This window comes from Malaclemys terrapin, chromosome 4, assembly GCF_027887155.1.
Source record: "Malaclemys terrapin pileata isolate rMalTer1 chromosome 4, rMalTer1.hap1, whole genome shotgun sequence".
NCBI classification, from domain to species: domain Eukaryota; kingdom Metazoa; phylum Chordata; order Testudines; family Emydidae; genus Malaclemys; species Malaclemys terrapin.
In genome coordinates, this window is record NC_071508.1 from 132,329,951 (window position 1) to 132,348,373 (window position 18,423).

At 36.9% G+C, this 18,423-nt stretch overlaps 1 protein-coding gene across 7 annotated transcripts in view; it reads left to right on the forward strand.

The window, feature by feature from the left end:
• Positions 1 to 18,423, forward strand: part of TRAF3 (TNF receptor associated factor 3) — a 135,374-nt gene that overhangs the window by 98,473 nt on the left and 18,478 nt on the right. For 6 of the 7 annotated variants that reach the window (XM_054027876.1, XM_054027873.1, XM_054027875.1 and 3 more), the window contains 5 exons: positions 171 to 338; positions 5,254 to 5,334; positions 8,703 to 8,777; positions 10,652 to 10,744; positions 15,244 to 15,384. In XM_054027876.1, the coding sequence (XP_053883851.1) occupies positions 171 to 338; positions 5,254 to 5,334; positions 8,703 to 8,777; positions 10,652 to 10,744; positions 15,244 to 15,384 (558 nt within the window). The remainder of the gene's footprint in view (positions 1 to 170; positions 339 to 5,253; positions 5,335 to 8,702; positions 8,778 to 10,651; positions 10,745 to 15,243; positions 15,385 to 18,423) is intronic. The other variant, XM_054027871.1, reaches the window with a different exon arrangement.

The following is an 18,423-nucleotide window of genomic DNA, read 5'->3' on the forward strand; positions in this document are numbered from 1 at the left end:
CATTACTGTGTAGTCATGCACAACAGCCTTAGCAGATGTTCTGAGGTACAACATGGTGCACATCTAAGATTAGACTCTGGTCCTGAGTTTATTTTGGGAGAGTTATCTTTCATGGGTATGATAAGAAGAAACATGTAAAATGTCATTAACTTGATTGTTTTATCTTACAGATGCATTTGAGAAATGACTGTCAGTTCGAAGAACTTTCATGCCACCGTGCTGATTGCAGAGAGAAAATATTGCGGAAGGACTTGCCAGACCATGTAGAAAAGACCTGTAAATATCGGGAAACTACATGTAAATACTGTAAAAGCCAAGTCCCAATGATTACATTACAGGTGCAGTGTTTTCTTCCATCACTAAAATCAGATCTTACATGTAATGTAGAATGACCAATTTTCACATGCTTCTTTTTCAGCAACCATCCGAGGTATTGGGCTTTCAGTCTTAAATAAGGCAAAATTTGCTTCAGCACTTTTGAATTCAAAAGGAAAATATTCTAACTGTCAAGATACACTTGCTGTCGAGGAAGTTGTTACAACCCAAGTATAAATTAAATTGAACAGGAAACATTTGAACGCCAGAAATTGAAAGAACCAAGTTTTTTGTTGTTGTTGTTGTTTTGTTTTTTAAAGTACATTTTTCACATGATGCAGGGAACAACTGCAATACTAAAGTAATTTTTTGGCATACATTTTTCTATTCCATCCTATTTAAATTGGTATATTGTGCAAATCTACCATCCTAACAATATACCATCAAGCAGGAGTATGTGTTTCAAAGGAATAGCACATTATCATTTTTCCTTTGTTTGGGTGCTGTCTCATCCAAAACAGCTTTACGTCACCTTTGCAGTTGTGGCAGGGTATTAGATACTCTTGTATAAGCTGGCAAGGAAGAAAATGAACATGACATCAAATTCAATAATACTTACTGTCTCTGCATATCATGTACCATATGCGATCATATTTAGAAAGCATTATTATTATTTTTGGTCCAAGAGTAGGGTGTCTGGTAAGCAGTGTGTTATAAGTGGGACAGAACTATAGGCTAGAGATTGGGGCTACCATTCTGGTCATGCGTGGCAGAATTTGTGGAGGTTCTGTGGCTTGGCTTTGTATGTTATCACACACTGCATCTTATGATATTGAGCCCACTCTGATATATATTCACTGTATTTATTTTTTATATATTTGTGCAATGTTTCCATGTCTACAACTCCCTGGACCTCTTAGAGAATGGCTAGAACTTTCCACTTTCTAGTAATTACGTTTTTAGCTATTACTGTTAGATGGGGACAAAGCTCACAAGGGTGTATTTTTGAAAATACAAAGCAAATATATGTGGGTTAACAGGACGCATTGGTGATTTATTTAATATGATTTGTATAGAGGCATATTAGCCTCTAACCCTGTAGGCATTACTATACAGAGGCAAATATATAAATAAAATATGGGAGAAAGGTAGATGTTATATACGGTCTACACGATAGAGAGATTCTGATGCCTTTCTCCCATGTTAATCCAGATTTAGTAAGTGAGATGAACCAGTGGATGACTTTCTAAAATACTCCTTTTATTCAGATACGCTGATTCGATTTCAGAGTAGCAGCCGTGTTAGTCTGTATCCTCAAAAAGAACAGGAGTACTTGTGGCACCTTAGAGACTAACAAATTTATTTGAACATAAGCTTTTGTGGGCTACAGCCCACTTCATCGGATGCATAGAATGGAACACACACAAAGAAGATATCTCAATTGATTGGCCTCTTACAGTTGGGATGGCTACTTCCACCTTTTCATGTTCTCTGTATGTATAAATATCTTCTTTCCGTGTGTTCCAGTCTATGCATCCAATGAAGTGGGCTATAGCCCACGAAAGCTTATGCTCAAATAAATTTGTTAGTTTCTTAGGTACCACAAGTACTCCTGTTTTTACTGATTCGATTGTTTTTTTAAAAAAGTTAACAAAGATAAGATAACTTAAGTACATCATTGTAACTAGGGAGAGAGAGGTTACAACAGTGCTACAGTTTTGGTTGTACTTATTTTTATATAGCTGATCATTCCTTCTGTTCACTCAGCTCTCAGAACTGTCTGTTAAAGGAAAACTTGAAAGTCTGCTATCTGTAGGCTGGAGTTGTTGGGGATATAGTCAAATTGAGTTGTCTAAAGCCGTTCTGCACTTAATTTTTAGGGGTTAAATATTGTGTCTGTAGAGTAAATCTTTAGTGATTCTTTAAATATGTTCATATTGAATGCAGCCTGGGTTCCTGAATATCTTTTCTTTTTTTTTTTTTTATTCAGGGAGCAGAAAAATTAAAAGGTCTAGTCTTATGACAGTGAGATTTGAATAACAGAAGCAGAAGTTTCTCAGCTTCTCTTGCTGCATTTCCTGAAACAACTTAGTTATGCATTTTTGTCTATAATTATGTTATTAGACTTCAATCTTTCAAGAGTTGTATTTTTATATTTTAATTCCTATCTTTAACAAGACCAACAGTTATTTTTGATTTACATATACTGTTTTCTGCAGTTCGGGGGGGGTGGGGAGCGGAGAAAGGAAACAAAATTGAGCAAGTATTTTCCCCAAAACTTGATAAAATGAGAGCATTCTAAAAAGTGTAACTTCATCAGAGACCATAGTATTTTTTCAGGGTCCACAAAGGGAATGCACTTCATACTAAATAGAGTTTTATACTGAGATGTCTAATTTTACATGTAGTAAAAATCTGAGGTATTAGCCAGTCCTTTTCGTATTTTGCTTCTTAAAAACTTCTTAACAAGAGCAAGTTGGTAAGTACAGTCCTTCCTATACCTGTACCAGCTGCTACTGACCTGGACATTGGGGTATCCCCAAGAAGTGTCTTGTCCCCATGAGAGCCTATGGTCACTAAGGATTAGTTTCCAATTTGTCTGATCACAGATGGTAGGAGCAGGCTAATTGCACAGATAGGAAAAACCTTCCCTTGCTTTTCATCCAACATTTTATTTTAACAATCTATAGATCTCAAATTAAAGTTTTAAGAGCTTATCCTGCAGAATTGAAAGGATATGTAAGGTTAAAGAAAAGTGACAAGAGTGTTCGGATGTAGCAAGTGGTGTTATAGATGGCAAGCAAATGCTCTGTGACTAGTGGAGGGGAATGCAAAAACATCTCAGTTCTGTTGAAAATTGTGATTAAAATGAAGCACTGAAGCATAAAAAGGGGGAGAGCAGGAACCTTTGTAGAATTAGACCAATGCCTGCTTGTTGTAGGAGTTCAGCAAATCAAAAGTGTTAGGTGTTCTTATATTCAAAATATTAATGAAACTAATAGTTTGCTACGTAGGACCAGCTTCCAGTCATGGTGGTTTTGGTGTTTCAGGAGCGCAACAATAGCCACAGTGTTAAAATCCTGGAGGAGCAGAGATCAGCCACTGATCAAGCAGTAAATATCTTTGTGCCGACATTGTTTTAAAAGCCTGGAAGAATGTAGTCTGTAAGATTATACAAATGCTGATAAATTTGGGTTTATTTTGGAACATCACCTGACTATACTTGAGTACCAAGACTTAGTCGGGTTGTAACCAGACCACTCAGTTAGATGAAAGAGAGATTTGCTTTGTGCAATCCATCTGCTCACCCTGAGCTTAAGTTCATCTCTGTTGGCCTGTGCAGACCATCAGGTTTATAAGCACATTAATGAGTCAGGCAGGCATTTCAGGGACTTGAACAGAAAATGAAAAGCAGTACAAACATTTTTTCGAGACTGTACAAAGAAAAAACCAAAGGTATGCAAATGGAAACAAAAATAATTTTTCTTGTTTCATGTACGGTTCTCGTCTTCATAGAATCTGCCTGCCCTGCAGCGTAGGAAATCCCCTTTGCGGCTGACAGACTATTTAGATAGTCATATGGACTTGTGCTTTTTTTAAATTTTAATTGCAAGTATTTGTCTAGTCTATACTGCAATGCTTTATCTCCCTAGGTGAATTCATTTCTAAACACAATTTTATTTCATTTTATTTGAAGCAAACAAAAAGCTTTTGGTACAGTACAACATGTTCTACAGTCCACTGTGTCTTTCTGGCAGACAAAATTGCTCCTTCTTCAAAGCAAAAATAGAAGTGAAAATTGTATTTTATTATTAAAGAATCAAAGTATTCTACAGAAAAAGAGAATTTTTAAAATTGCTATAAAATGGGTTTGCGTGCTGCCTTTGCTATTCTGAAAACCTTGTTATCCTAGCCCAATTTAAGTCAAGATTATGTGCAACCTGCATCTCACATCATATGGAAGAGTTGAGAGCAGCCTCCCTGGAGAGTGGGTGCCCAGGGGCGAAGAATGAGTTCTGCTGATCAAAATAGAAGTAGTAGTATTCTACTCCTGGAATAGGGACCAAAATCAAATGTGTGTTGAAGTCATTGGAAAGACTCCCATTGATTTCAGGGAGCATGGATTTGGGCCATGAACCAATAGCGGATTACTCACCACCTGAAGCAAGGTGGGAACCCGAGAGAATTGTCAGTGATTTACATGGTGCCCTCTACTGTGGGCTAAGAGTAAACTTTCAGTCTATCCCTTAGTCTTCTAGTCCTGTCTGACAATAGTGAGAAATGGATGTAAAGTAGGAGATGAACACACACAATGCACTGTGGTTTGATCAAAAGAAGCTTTAAATAAGCTTCAGTATTTTGATGTATAGTGCAAGAATTCTGTATCAAATGGTAAAGAGACCCAAAATTAAAGGATGGTCAAAAGAGTGAATACGAGTAGATGGATTTACAGGGTTCTCTGCCATTCAGAAGCATAAATATCTGAAGAGCTTTCCAATGCACTGTATGGTGGTATTGGAAGGAATATCATCTTGGCAATTATTCTCTCTTCCAATAATGCACACTCACCTACATGGTTCATGGGATAGAGAACTTAGATTTTATTGAGGTTTCATTGATAAAGATGATGGAAACTGCTCTTCTTTCCATAGGAAAATGATAAATCCCTTATTTTTCTGAATCAAAAACAGTTGAGAAATACATATCAACTGAAAGTGTAACATCTGTGTTTGTTCCTTCCAAACATTGTACAAATACAAATGTTGCAATGTTAACTGTACTGCACACTGTGTAGCACCATGTAAATATATATATTTAATTATAGCATGGTAAATTACTTCTTTTTTCAGGCAAGTCCTGTTTTATAAAATGGTTTGTAATTTTAAATATAGATAAAGTATAAATTGTAATTTGCTTTTTTTTTCTTTTTTCTTTTAGAAACATGAAGATACAGACTGCCCCTCTGTCGCGGTTTCATGTCCTCATAAATGCAGTGTTACATCACTCTTGAGGAGTGAGGTAAGAAGTCATGCCCAGAGTTGTGCTGAAATATTAAATAAATCCCTATTCAACAGTGTTCAGCTTAGAACTTTGTTATTAGTAAGATCTTGCAAGAATTTTGCCAGAAGCCATTTCCTTATTACCATGTGAGATCTAAAGAAAAGGCTTATCTACCACTACAGTTAAGTGTGATAATTTTTTAATAATTTTTTTAGTTATTTCTTTGGAAATTATCTTTCAGAAATTACTTTCTTAATTTTCTGTATTTATTACACATGGCGTGTCAAAAAAGATTAGCTTTTATCTTTCCTGCTTTCTCTCTTAATGAAAACTGAGTTAGAAGCACTTATCGAGGCCAGTAGAGCAGAACCTTTGGATAGTGTTAGGCAGCGTGTATTCTTCAAGTCTCAATATTCAAATAGAATGAGAAATCTAAAATATAGTAGCATATACTGACATTAGAGCTGTCTCATATGGCATACAAGCCAGAGGTACATCCTGACCTTAAATGCTGTTTTGATTTTTGTCTCCTCATCTCAGAAAAGATTATAGCAGATACTGAACAGCTGTTGTGTGGAGTTGGTCCATGCGAGAGATTAAAAATATTGTTAGGACTGTTAAATTTGCAAAGAAGGAGAATGAAGGGCCTGACAGTTGGATATCATGCTGGTATAGATGCTTTAGAAATATTTCAGTTAAACCGATTTAGCTGATGCTTAATCAGCTAAATGCTTACTCAATACAAGGATAAGTGGGCACTTTTGATGAAATTAATAGGCACCAAGTTTAAATTGTTTAAAAGGAAACACTGGGGAAACTCACTGCCGCAGGATAAATGTTAAGTAAATAGTTTAATCTTATTCAAGAAAGGATTTAATATTTAGTGTCTGTATTTCACACGATTGGGATAAAACTTATCCATAACTGAGATAAAGAAGAAATTTCCTGTTGATGTTTGCTAGTTGCATCATGGGAGGTTGGAACCTTCCCATGAGTCCTCCAGTACTGGTCACAATTAGAGAATGGATACTGGTATAGATGGACCATTGGTCTGTTCCACTATGGCATTTCTTGTGATCAGGTGCAACAAGCTACTAAAGCTTCTAACATATGTAGAAAATTCAGTTAATATTTTGAGCCGATTAAATTTCATTTGTATCTTGTGGTGTCTGAATGTATTCCTTTATTTGATCCGTTAGTAGTATCTGTAAAGGCCGATGTGCATATTTTTCTAAAAATAAATCCTTTTGTATGATCTAGAATGGGGAGCACGTGTTTGTCTCCAGCACTCCTTAAAATATTCATTTTTTTAAACTCATTTTTTAAGGTATCCTTTTTCACTGATACTCCATTAGATTTTTTGGGGTTATGTTTTCCTGATATAGGAATACATCATTTTAGTGTTACAATAAGTGAATAATCATATTTAGTGCCCAAAGTGTGCTAGGCACTTTCTAACTGTATCTGTCCCAAGGAATGTGCAATCTAAAATGTATAGTAGGCCTTGTGCATACTTGTGCATAAACATTATGCTCTTGAGAAGATGATCTAGGCATCTGTCTAATAACGTAAGTGGAGGGCCACCTTTGGGGCTCATTTCTGCCAGTATATATTTACCAACTGAGATCCTGATTCAGGAAAGCACTCCTTTTCATAATAACACTTATACATGTTCTTAAATCCTACTGAAGTCAATAAGAAATGCTTAAATGCTGTCCTGAGTAGTGAGGGACTTAAGAAGGAAGTGCTTAGTCCTTACTGCTGTAAATTGTCCCATTAAAAACAATAGGTCAACTCACATCAATAAGCACGAGGCTTGATGATAAGCGTTGGTAGAATTGGATTCTAAAAACTGTTGGTAGGGTTGGACTTTAACCAGTTGCCATTTTATCCCTGCAGCATTTTGTTGATTGTTGTTTCATTTTTTTCTGATGTTAAGAAAATGAATCTGAAGCCCAGTTGGGTAACTAAGGACAGCCATTCTAAGGTGATATAGGCAAATGCCTGCCTAACCGTGCCATTCTCAGTAGTGTACAAATAGTGTACAAAAAGTGAACATGATATTTTATTATAGAAATATAGCAACTCTTAATATGTGTAAATGGTTACTGGTTGGGCACAATCCTTAGTTTTGAGGAAGTTGAAGAATCAGTGCCCCCATTTAAATCTCATATAGCACATGTACTTTTTCTTATTTGATTTTAATTTTTTTTCTGAAAGGTTTCTTTTGAATTTTCATTGTGAATTTCTACAGTAAGTGTTTAAAACAAAGTAGATGTTGCATATGCCAGAGAGGGATGAGTTAAACATTTCAAAATTAGATTGGAAAAACCTTGTTTCTTTAGCACCACAGTTTCATAAGCAGGCAGGATCCGTTCAGGCCTTTTTCTGGAGGTGGATGAATTGAGTACCAGAGGGCTTACTGTGTGTGGGTCTTTTTAAATATCTTGAACTCAGTGGAGGTATAAGAGTTTACACCAGGTGAGGATCTGGCCCCTAGGTCCTCTCTGCTCTGTCTGGAAATAAAGGTCTTAAGGCACTTGTCAGAAGAGGTGAAGTTTGTCATGGTGTCCTTTACAAAATGGCCCTTCATTCCAGCTCTTAGGCAGTTTGCATCTGTCCGCTGCCGTGTCCCCTAAAAATGGCTGCATTTCATTATGGCTCTTCGTATATACTTCTGTGATTTTATTTTAAAGGACAAATTATTTTCTGTGTTTATCATCATTCAGAATATTGGATCTGTGCAAAATACAGGTCTTTTCCTACTTTAGAACATTGAATCCTGTGTACTGCATTATAAATGTGACTCAGCTACACCCTGATATAAAGTATTTGTCTGTTTCATGCAGTATTTGTTTACAGTCTTCATTGTTTAGTTTTGTTTTATTTTAAATTCTGATATTGAGAATTGCATGTCACGTTTTGACAATCTGTTCATAATGAAACTAGAGTTAGAAAAGTCGTATGTTACTACAGTGAAACTGGTCTTGAGTGACTACCCAACAGCAGCAAAAATCATTTGTCAAGTAAAGATTGACCTTTAATTAAAAATCAAATAAAAATGTATGGAAAGCCTTGGGTTTCTTTAAAGTGTTTTTTGTTTTTGTTTTGTTTTTAAATGGGGTTGCCTATAGGAATGGTCTTCAGTGGAGGTTTCACTGTATATTAAATGTGTCTCTCTGTATATTGTATTGACATGTACGTGTGGTTACATGTGTATATACAGTTTATGCACTCTGAGTCAGAGTGGAGATAATATACACACATGTACTGTATGTTTTACAAATGGCACACAATACAAATCTGATAATCTGTGCCCTTTATATGTTCTGAGCATTATCATGCAAACGTTTTCTGCCAAAACTCACATTTTTTTCCTATTGCAGTTGAATGCACATTTGTCAGAATGTATTAATGCCCCAAGTACCTGTAGTTTTAAGCGTTATGGCTGCACTTTTCAGGTCAGTATATAACAATTATACTTCCCAATTGATGAAAGTCTGCAATAAGAAAACTTAACATTTTGACATGAAAGTTCTGGACGTCTCTACTCTTGGTTAAGAAACATTCATCCAGTTGCATGAGTGATTAAGACTATGCAGCAGGTGTTCATTTTTGCATATATGTTTATATATGTAAAATTATAAAAAGCACATACACATACTGGCGATATCTTTGGATTTCAGTTAGCCAGTTACAGATGTCTGAGATCAGAAGACATAATTACATTAAGAACTTTTCTCTTCTTTGAAATAAGAGAAAAATAGTCATTTTTTTTTTTGTTCTCCACAAGCTGTCTAGTCATTTCAGCTGTTCTATGGAAGTATTTAATTTTTTTCCCAAATTAAATTTGTTTAATTTCTTCTGTTTGTGTGTGTGACTATATACACTATGATTAAAAATAGGTGGGCCCACTTAGAATGTTTATTTTATGTACATTCATATATACATATGTATATATGTGTGTGTGCATATAGGTGCATAGTCAAACCACAGCATAGACTTAATAAAAATTACAGTTTAAATCCTAGAAGTCACCACAAAGTAAGAAAAAACTTGAGTATAGTTTCAACACTGTTATTTCCATATTTGCAATATCTTACTTTTCATACCATGCACCTGAGAGTGTCAGCGAATTCTGACAGTTTTACACTAAAAATTCAAAAGCTGTTGACCGGAAAAACGGAATTTATCAAATTAAATGTCATAATTTTGAAGCTCACAGTGACCCACGAAACTAGATCTTTGTGTACGTGTGCAACACTCCTATAAACCTTCTTTCCCATTGATATCTTAAGACCTGTTTTAAGTCCCATTGAAGTCAATGAGAGTCTTTTCCCATTAATGTCAAAGGACTTTCCATCAGGCCCTTAATGTTCTGCTAGTGTAAAAAAGAAAGCATTCAACAATTTAAACACACAGTTGCTCTCTCAACTGTAGAAATAATTAATGATGTAGCACTGCCCACTGTTATGTCTTATGTATCACTGTTCATTCTTTTTATGTATGTATATGTGTGTATATATGTACATATATCCACATATATATTTTTGAATATTTTATATAGAGTATATAAATTGAAGATCATTGAAACTTTTCCAGTTGCTTGCAACATATCTAGCATCTAAACAGATATAAACTGCATTGCAAAACATTTGCAGAAGTATAGTGTGAAGTAGAAGGTAACATGATCTGCATCTTATGTACTCTGTATATTATCTATGTGTGTTTTGTAAACTTAGTGGTTATTTGTACCGACATTTGCAGATTGTGAAGGGGCAGGAAATCTGAACATCATAAAGCAAAAATGGATGTGTCTTGCTAACTTTGTATAATGGCAAATTAGCCACTGTAAACTGTTTTAGTCGGCAGATTCTACAAAATTGGCTGTTTCCAGTGATGATAAATTTACCTTAACTGTTTTTCTTTTCTGTTCACATCAATGGAAACTTTACAGTAACTTATAAAATGGTTAAACCTATTATTTGTGGAATCAGATGTTTGAGTTATATGACTTGCTTTGTGATTTCTTTAGTATAAAAATTATGGAGATGGTTCTAAAACCATTCATTTTGTAAATCTTTTCTCCATTTTTGTTTCCTCTGATAAATAAGTGCATTGGAAATATACAGCAATTGGATAAAACACTTGATTTTAAATGTATTTCTCACTTTTTCATAAGTTCCCAAGTAGATTTCCCCTCTGTTTATATTTTTGTAAAGTACATCTGTGTACCAAAATATATGTAGGGCTGGTTTTATATTCTTGTGTTATATTATTGGTTTTTTTTAAAAAGTGAAATTGGCTAAAATGTATAAATTCTTTGTTGTCACAGGGAACAAATCAGCAAATTAAAGCACATGAAGCCAGCTCAGCAGTGCAGCATGTAAATTTATTGAAAGAATGGAGTAATTCTCTAGAAAATAAGGTATATCTTCTACTCACTTTAATTTTCATTAATTTTTTTAAAATTCTATAAAAATAGAGGAAAATACTTTTGTTCAGAAGCTGTTTGGAAATACAGCTAAAGCACTAGTAGGCTCAAAAAGCTGTAAAATGAGTCAGTGTAACATCACTTTTCTTACAATAAAATAAAATAAGAATGGCTTCACGAGTAAATATGTAAGTTTTATTCACGTGTTGCTATGAATTTAGTATTTTAATATTTAAGTTATCAAACCAGCTGACATTAAATTTCTCCTTCAATTTCCTTTTCTTATGAAAGAGACCATTAGGAAAAGTACTGCAATGTTAGGAGCTGCATCTACCTGTATATTTTTCTGGAGATCAGATCCTAGAAAACTCCACATACTGAACCGGCTTCATTTTTATTTTAAATTTATCAAGAGCTCTCCAAGCTTCTTGGCCTGAAGAGACTTTTATTAATTGACATGCTGTTACTCTCAGGCAGGCTGGTTTCTGTTCTGATGCTGGATCTAACTAAGTTCATGTTGTGCAATGCTCCCTTGGAACTCTTGTCTTTAAAGAGTTTTTGGGACTTGGCGGAATTTATTGGGAGACCAGATGCTGCAGATCACCTCCCTAACAGCTTCAACTCCTTTGAATAATGATTTAATTTAGAGCATTTAGGTTTTGTTTAGAACGCAGGCCTTTCGTAGGCTTTGAATTTAAAATGTCAGTGCTGCATCCAATCAATAGTGAAATGAGTCAACATATTTTAAACAGGTCTTAAGAGGTTCAGTGTTTTAAATAAAAACATTATTTTGATAGTTTAACCAAATACTGAATTACTTTTAATCCAATGTTTCTGAACAAATTCTCCTAAATCTAAAAGTAGAAAAGTTCGGAGCCTCTTCAGCCTGTCTTGGAGTGGGAGGGGATCAAGTGAAGGCATATATTAAAGTAAGAGAAAGGTAAAGCAATCCAGATGAGAGCCCACTGGCAAATGGAGATGTAAGCCTATAACTTCAGTTATGCTGTTGTGCTAGCATTTTTCTTCAGAGCCCAACAAGAAAACAATTTCTTTTGCGCAGGAGGATTCTAGGATTCAGATGTATTTCTTTGTGTAAATTTTAGTTTCACTGCAGAGGAGAACAACATCTCAGTTTACCATCACCTTCAAATCTAAGAAGAAATTCCCATAATTTAGTGGTGTAGTTTAAGTGTAGTAAATGTTTCAGTTTTTTAACAAATACAGGTTCAGATTCTTATTTCCTTTTTTGCTAATTTGAGTCAAGCTATAAAATTTATTTTACATAATTAAAGAAAGCCTCTTCCCTGTGACTTACAGTATATTTTTCTTATTTTCCATACTGCACTTTAAAAGAATTGTAATTGCACTGATATGTGCTGTATCATTTAAAAACTGTTGAGCAATTCTATATCTTTTTTTTTTCTTTTTTTAGTAGTAAGAAAATAAACGCCTCAGTGCAGTTTTTTTTCAGTCTTAATTGCTTATCACTGTTGTCTTTTTGCACTTCCTGCTTTGTAAACTTCTTCCTATACATAATAAATGAGTTGAATCACTGGAAATCCCAGGACAGTGCCAAGTTACCAGAATAGCTAACCACACATCACATGTCGGTGATTTTATTGTCAAGAGGTGTAATAAAATGGATTGTGACTTAGTGTCCTCTCCTTCTAGTTAAAGTAACTCATGGCACTGAATGCGTTAGGGCAGAGAGAGAACTTCTGCTGAAGAATATAGGTGAAATCCTGGCCTCTCTGAAGCCAATGGAAGTTTCGTCCATTGAGTTCAGTGCGGCCAGAATTTCATCCTATGTACTTAACTGGATTTGAATAGAAGGAAATAGAAGAAGTTAACTGCTCCCATTCAGGATGATTCTTTGATGACACAGAACACCTAAATGGTGTACAAACTGAAAGCCTTCAGGCTTGCTGTATAGTGTCCCGTCCAAAGCATGTGCTAAATGATAACCTCAGTAAGTGAATATTGCTGTTGACAAAAAGCAGAGAGATGAAACAAATTTAAATCAAATCAAAAGTTTGGGTAGTGGGGAATCTGAATTTCATGACCTGAGTCTTTCTTTGTAGTGGGGACAAACTAGAAGCCTGAATCCAAATACCCTGGAATTTTGGGATGCTTGGAATCGTGACTCAATCCAAATTTTGTAGCTTCTCTAATAAATCCTGCTATGTATGTTTAAATACAAAAGCCATGTCATGTGATCTAAATGTGGAGATAACTATTTAATCCAATCTTGTAGGGTATGAGAAATGTTTTCATTTCTTATTTGGGAGTGTGAATTGGTTTCCCATAATAGAATTCTGAAATAGTAAAATAATACCTTAATTGATTAAATGCTTTTGGAAGACAGCAAAATAGCATCCACTGTAACATTGAAATATGACTAGTAAGTGAAGAAATTCATGATTCTTGATTTCAGGTACAGTACATAAAATACTGATAATAGTTTTGTTTCTTTTTGTGCTCCCTTATTTTAAAATTGATGTACTCAAATTCAAAAGGCACAAGCCAAATTAAATTTAAATCCTGTATATTTATTTATCTCTATTCATGCATGAGTTACTTTCAGATTACATTTGGTGTAATGAAAGGTTTGTCTGACTAAGGACCGTAGGATATGGCCCAGTAAACTGCATGGAAAATCTCAATACAAGACCGGCCATATACTGTACCTTACGTAAAAATGGAAATATAATACCAGCAGCACAAGTGCAACTGGCTTGTGATCTGGGGGTATGGAGAGGAAATAATGAAAGAAAGGGAATGGAAATGTCACTGATAAGTAAAGAACTCTGATTCATTATGGAAAAGTTGGATGCACAAATTAGAGTAGCTACCCAGGTGGTCTGATTTATATGGTAGGCAAACTTTCACATGGTTAAACTATTCTTGAAAAATATCCCCAATACACTAGGCTTGTTTTCCTTCCGTGACTGGCCGTTCTCTTTCTTTAATGCAAGGGAAAAAAATCAGCTTCATGCCTTATTTCTACGAGGCCCTTGTATCCTTGTAGAAATGAGGTACAGGATCTTGTTCCAACATCCATAACTTTTAGGTGGGATCGTGTCCCCTTAAGATTTCAGCACTGTTAATTTGTATGGGTCTTCAGCGACTTTTGTGGGAATGGAAGTCATTTTTTCTTATCTTGCCTTGTAAAGATCTAGTTCTTGACTCTTGGCCTGGCAGTAAAGTGACAACAGCAGAAAATACTGAAACAAGATTTTAAAACAGCAGAAGTGGTGGTGCACCAAGAGTCGTGCCCACCTTATGATATAAGTCAAGGGTGTCTGAACCTGAGAAGCACTAGAGGTTGTCTTGGGGTTGTTTAGTTTTATTGTCTGAATGTGGTGTAAAATAATTAGTCTGAAAGAGGAACTTTCACATTTGTTTAATTGGATCAAAAATGGTGTTTCGTATCGTCTGTCTATCAGAAGCAATGCTGAGATGTAATGAGTCAAACATTGTCTAGATGTCAGATACTTTTAGTTTTCTTGTTGAATAACCTACAGATAATATATGCAGTGTAATTGTAGCCATGTTGGTCCCAGGATATTACCTCACCTACCTTGTGTGTCTCCTATAGATCATGCACACTTCTTGCAAGAAGGAAATTGTGTAAAAGTGTAGCACATGCAAGCAACAAAACTAGTGATGAATAGATTGCTTACACTCTTTTATACGCCCCTTGCAGTGCCTGTTAGATGTTCCCCATAGCATTCCAACAACATGGCTGATGGTTTAAAATGAAAACCAGTCACAAACAAATAAGATTTATGAAAAGGTGTTCCCAGACAGAAAAAGATGATCATCACTAACACTCTGTGCATCCTCTTGGTCTCTTTGGGTGCTAGTAGATGCTTTTGGATTTGCTCTGGACAGCACAGATTCCATCTACAGTAATATTAGTTGAGCTGCTTTGACCACTTTCTTTAGTAGTACACAGCCATCCATTCCCAGACAATTACCATACTTGGTGAGCTCAATTCAATGACTTAGATTGAGGGAGTAGTATTTACTAAATCTTTCTCCTTCCTACATAGGCTTTTTCAGTGCTACTTTTCTTTGGCATTTCTTTTTAAGCAATATTAGCATCACCAACTCCAATCTGGAACTAAATAGGCTACTTCCTCTGAATAGCTAACCACCTCCATGTCAAGGAATGGGTCGAAAGCCTGGACACTGACCTATTAAATAGTGACCCAAATAAACAGTTGTGTTTATAAGTAAGATTTATTGCTGCTTTTGCATATCACTTTTTCTCATTTATTAGGTCAGGTTGTATCAGTACAACACTGTGGAAGTGGGGGGGAAATTATTAGAAACTTCAGATTTTTCTGGTAGTCTTCTAGACATGGAGAGAGATTTTGCTAGGATCTCTTTTCTGAGCTTAAGGGGAAAACTCTAGGACAGTTTTAAAAAATGAAGTTGCAGGTATTTTTCACAAGTTTTGGCAGGAGTAATTGTAGAATTTTTTCCAGGTGGCCATGCTCCAGAATGAAAGTTTGGAAAAGAACAAGAGTATACAAACTTTACATAATCAGATTTGTAGCTTTGAAATAGAAATTGAAAGACAGAAGGAAATGCTGCGGAATAATGAATCTAAAATACATCATTTACAGGTAAGAATTTTAGACTCTCCCCGTTAAAACAAAAATTACAGTAGTTTCTGTTCTGTGCCTTTACGCTTGCAAAGTGAGGTGTTCTAATTTAAAAAAAAAAATATTTCACTCAAAAGGAGGCATTTACATTTATTATAAAATAAAATTTTGAAATATACCTTTTTTTCCTGCTCAGTAGCTGGTTTTTCATATGTAAATCTCTTGATGGGTTTATAAAGTTTTCACTAAAACGTTAAATTGACTAACCCACATTTTAAAAAAAAAATGCATTGCCTGAAAAGCTAATTTAAAAAAAATAGTTTAAAGCTAAATTACACTTAGTCAGAGAAAAGCAACAGAGGGTCCTGTGGCACTTTAAGACTAACAGCATAAGCTTTCGTGGGTAAGAACCTCACTTCTTCAGATGCAAGTAATGGAAATTTCCAGAGGCAGGTATAAATCAGTATGGAGATAACGAGGTTAGTTCAATCAGGGAGGGTGAGGTGCTCTGCTAGCAGTTGAGGTGTGAACACCAAGGGAGGAGAAACTGCTTCTATAGTTGGATAGCCATTCACAGTCTTTGTTTAATCCTGATCCGATGGTGTCAAATTTGCAAATGAACTGGAGCTCAGCAGTTTCTCTTTGGAGTCTGGTCCTGAAGGTTTTTTTTTGCTGTAAGATGGCTACCTTTACATCTGCTATTGTGTGGCCAGGGAGGTTGAAGTGTTCTCCTACAGGTTTTTGTATATTGCCATTCCTGATATCTGACTTGTGTCCATTTATCCTCTTGCGTAGTGACTGTCCAGTTTGGCCAATGTACATAGCAGAGGGGCATTGCTGGCACAAGATGGCATATATAACATTGGTGGACGTGCAGGTGAATGAGCCGGTGATGTTGTAGCTGATCTGGTTAGGTCCTGTGATGGTGTTGCTGGTGTAGATATGTGGGCAGAGTTGGCATCGAGGTTTGTTGCATTGGTTGGTTCTTGAGTTAGAGTTGTTATGGTGCGGTGCGTGGTTGCTGGTGAGAATATGCTTAAGGTTGGCGGGTTGTCTGTGGGCGAGGACTGGCCTGCCTCCCAAGGTCTGTGAAAGTGAGGGATCATTGTCCAGGATCGGTTGTAGATCACTGATGATGCGTTGGAGAGGTTTAAGCTGAGGACTGTAGGTGATGGCCAGTGGAGTTCTGTTGGTTTCTTTTTTGGGCCTGTCTTGTAGCAGGAGGCTTCTGGGTACACGTCTGGCTCTGTTGATTTGTTTCTTTATTTCCTTGTGTGGGTATCGTAGTTCTGAGAATGCTTGGTGAAGATCTTGTAGGTGTTGGTCTCTGTCTGAGGGGTTGGAGCAGATGCGGTTGTACCTCAGTGCTTGGTTGTAGATGATGGATCGTGTGGTGTGTCCGGGGTGGAAGCTGGAGGCATGAAGGTAGGCATAGCGGTCGGTGGGTTTTCGGTATAGGGTGGTGTTAATGTGGCCATCGCTTATTTGTACTGTGGGGTCTAGGAAGTGGACCTCCCATATAGATTGGTCCAGGCTGAGGTTGATGGTGGAGTGGAAGCTGTTGAAATCATGGTGGAATTCTTCCAGGGTCTCCTTCCCATGGGTCCAGATGATGATGTCATCAATGTAGTGTAGGTAGAGAAGGGGCGTGAGTGGACGAGAGCTGAGGAAGCATTGTTCCAGGTCAGTCATAAAAATGTTGGCATATTGTGGGGCCATGCGGGTGCCCATAGCGGTGCCACTGGTCTGGAGGTATATATTGTCACCAAATTTGAAATAATTGTGCGTGAGGATAAAGTCACAGAGCTCAGCAATAAGTTGTGCTGTGTCATCATCAGGGATACTGTTCCTGACAGCTTGTATTTCATCTGTGTGTGGGATGTTTGTGTAGAGAGCCTCTACATCCATGGTGGCTAGGATTGTGTTTTCTGGGAGGTCACCAATGCATTGTAGTTTTCTCAGGAAATCTATGGTGTCACGGAGATAGCTGGAGATGCTGGTGGCGTAGGGTCTGAGTAGGGAGTCCACATATATCCAGACAGTTCTTCAGTGAGAGTGCCAATGCCCGAGATGATGGGGCTTCCAGGATTTCCAGGTTTGTGGATCTTGGGTAGTAGATAGAGCCCCGACCGGGGTTATTCTAAGGGTATGTTGATTTGTTCCTGTGTTAGTGTAGGGAGTGTCCTGAGTAGATGGTGCAGTTTCTTAGTGTATTCCTCAGTGGGATCTGAGGAAAGTGGCCTGTAGAATTTGGTATTGGAGAGTTGTCTAGCAGCCTCCTTCTGGTAGTCAGACCTGTTCATGATGACAACAGCACCTCCTTTATCAGCCTCTTTGATGATAATGTCAGGGTGGTTTCTGAGGCTGTGGATGGCATTGCGTTCTGCACAACTTAGGTTATGAGGCAAGTGATGTTGTTTTTCCACAATTTCTGCCCGTGCACGTCGGCGGAAGCATTCTATGTATAGGTCCAGACTGTCATTTCGACCCTCAGGAGGAGTCCATGTGGAATTTTTCTTCCTGTGTTGTTGGTGGGAGGGTATCTGTGTATCAGTGCGTTGTTCAGTGTTATCTTGAAAGTACTCTTTGAGTCGGAGGCGGCGAAAGTAGGCTTCCAGATCACCACAGAACTGTATCATGTTCGTGGCGGTGCTGGCAAAAAGAGAGTCCCCGAGATAGGACAGACTCTTCTGCTGGGTTGAGTGTGTAGCTGGATAAATTGACGATATTGCTGGGTGAGTTAGGGGTACCCCTGTTGTGGCCCCATGTGGCAGGTAGGATTTTAGAAAGCTTACGGTCAAGTGTGTAATGCAGATCTCCTGTCTTATTTTAGGAAAGTCCATTTGTGTGGAGGGTTGGTTATTTATGAAAGTCTCCAGGTTGGAGAGTTCTTTCTTGATGTTTTTCTGTTTGCTCTATAGGATGCTGATCAGGTGGTTCCTCAGTTTCTTTGATAGTGTATGGCATAATTTCTCACTGTGGTCTGTGCAGTATGTAGATAGCAATGGATTTTTCACCTTCAGTCCATTTGGTATGATGTCCATCCGTTTGCATTTGGAA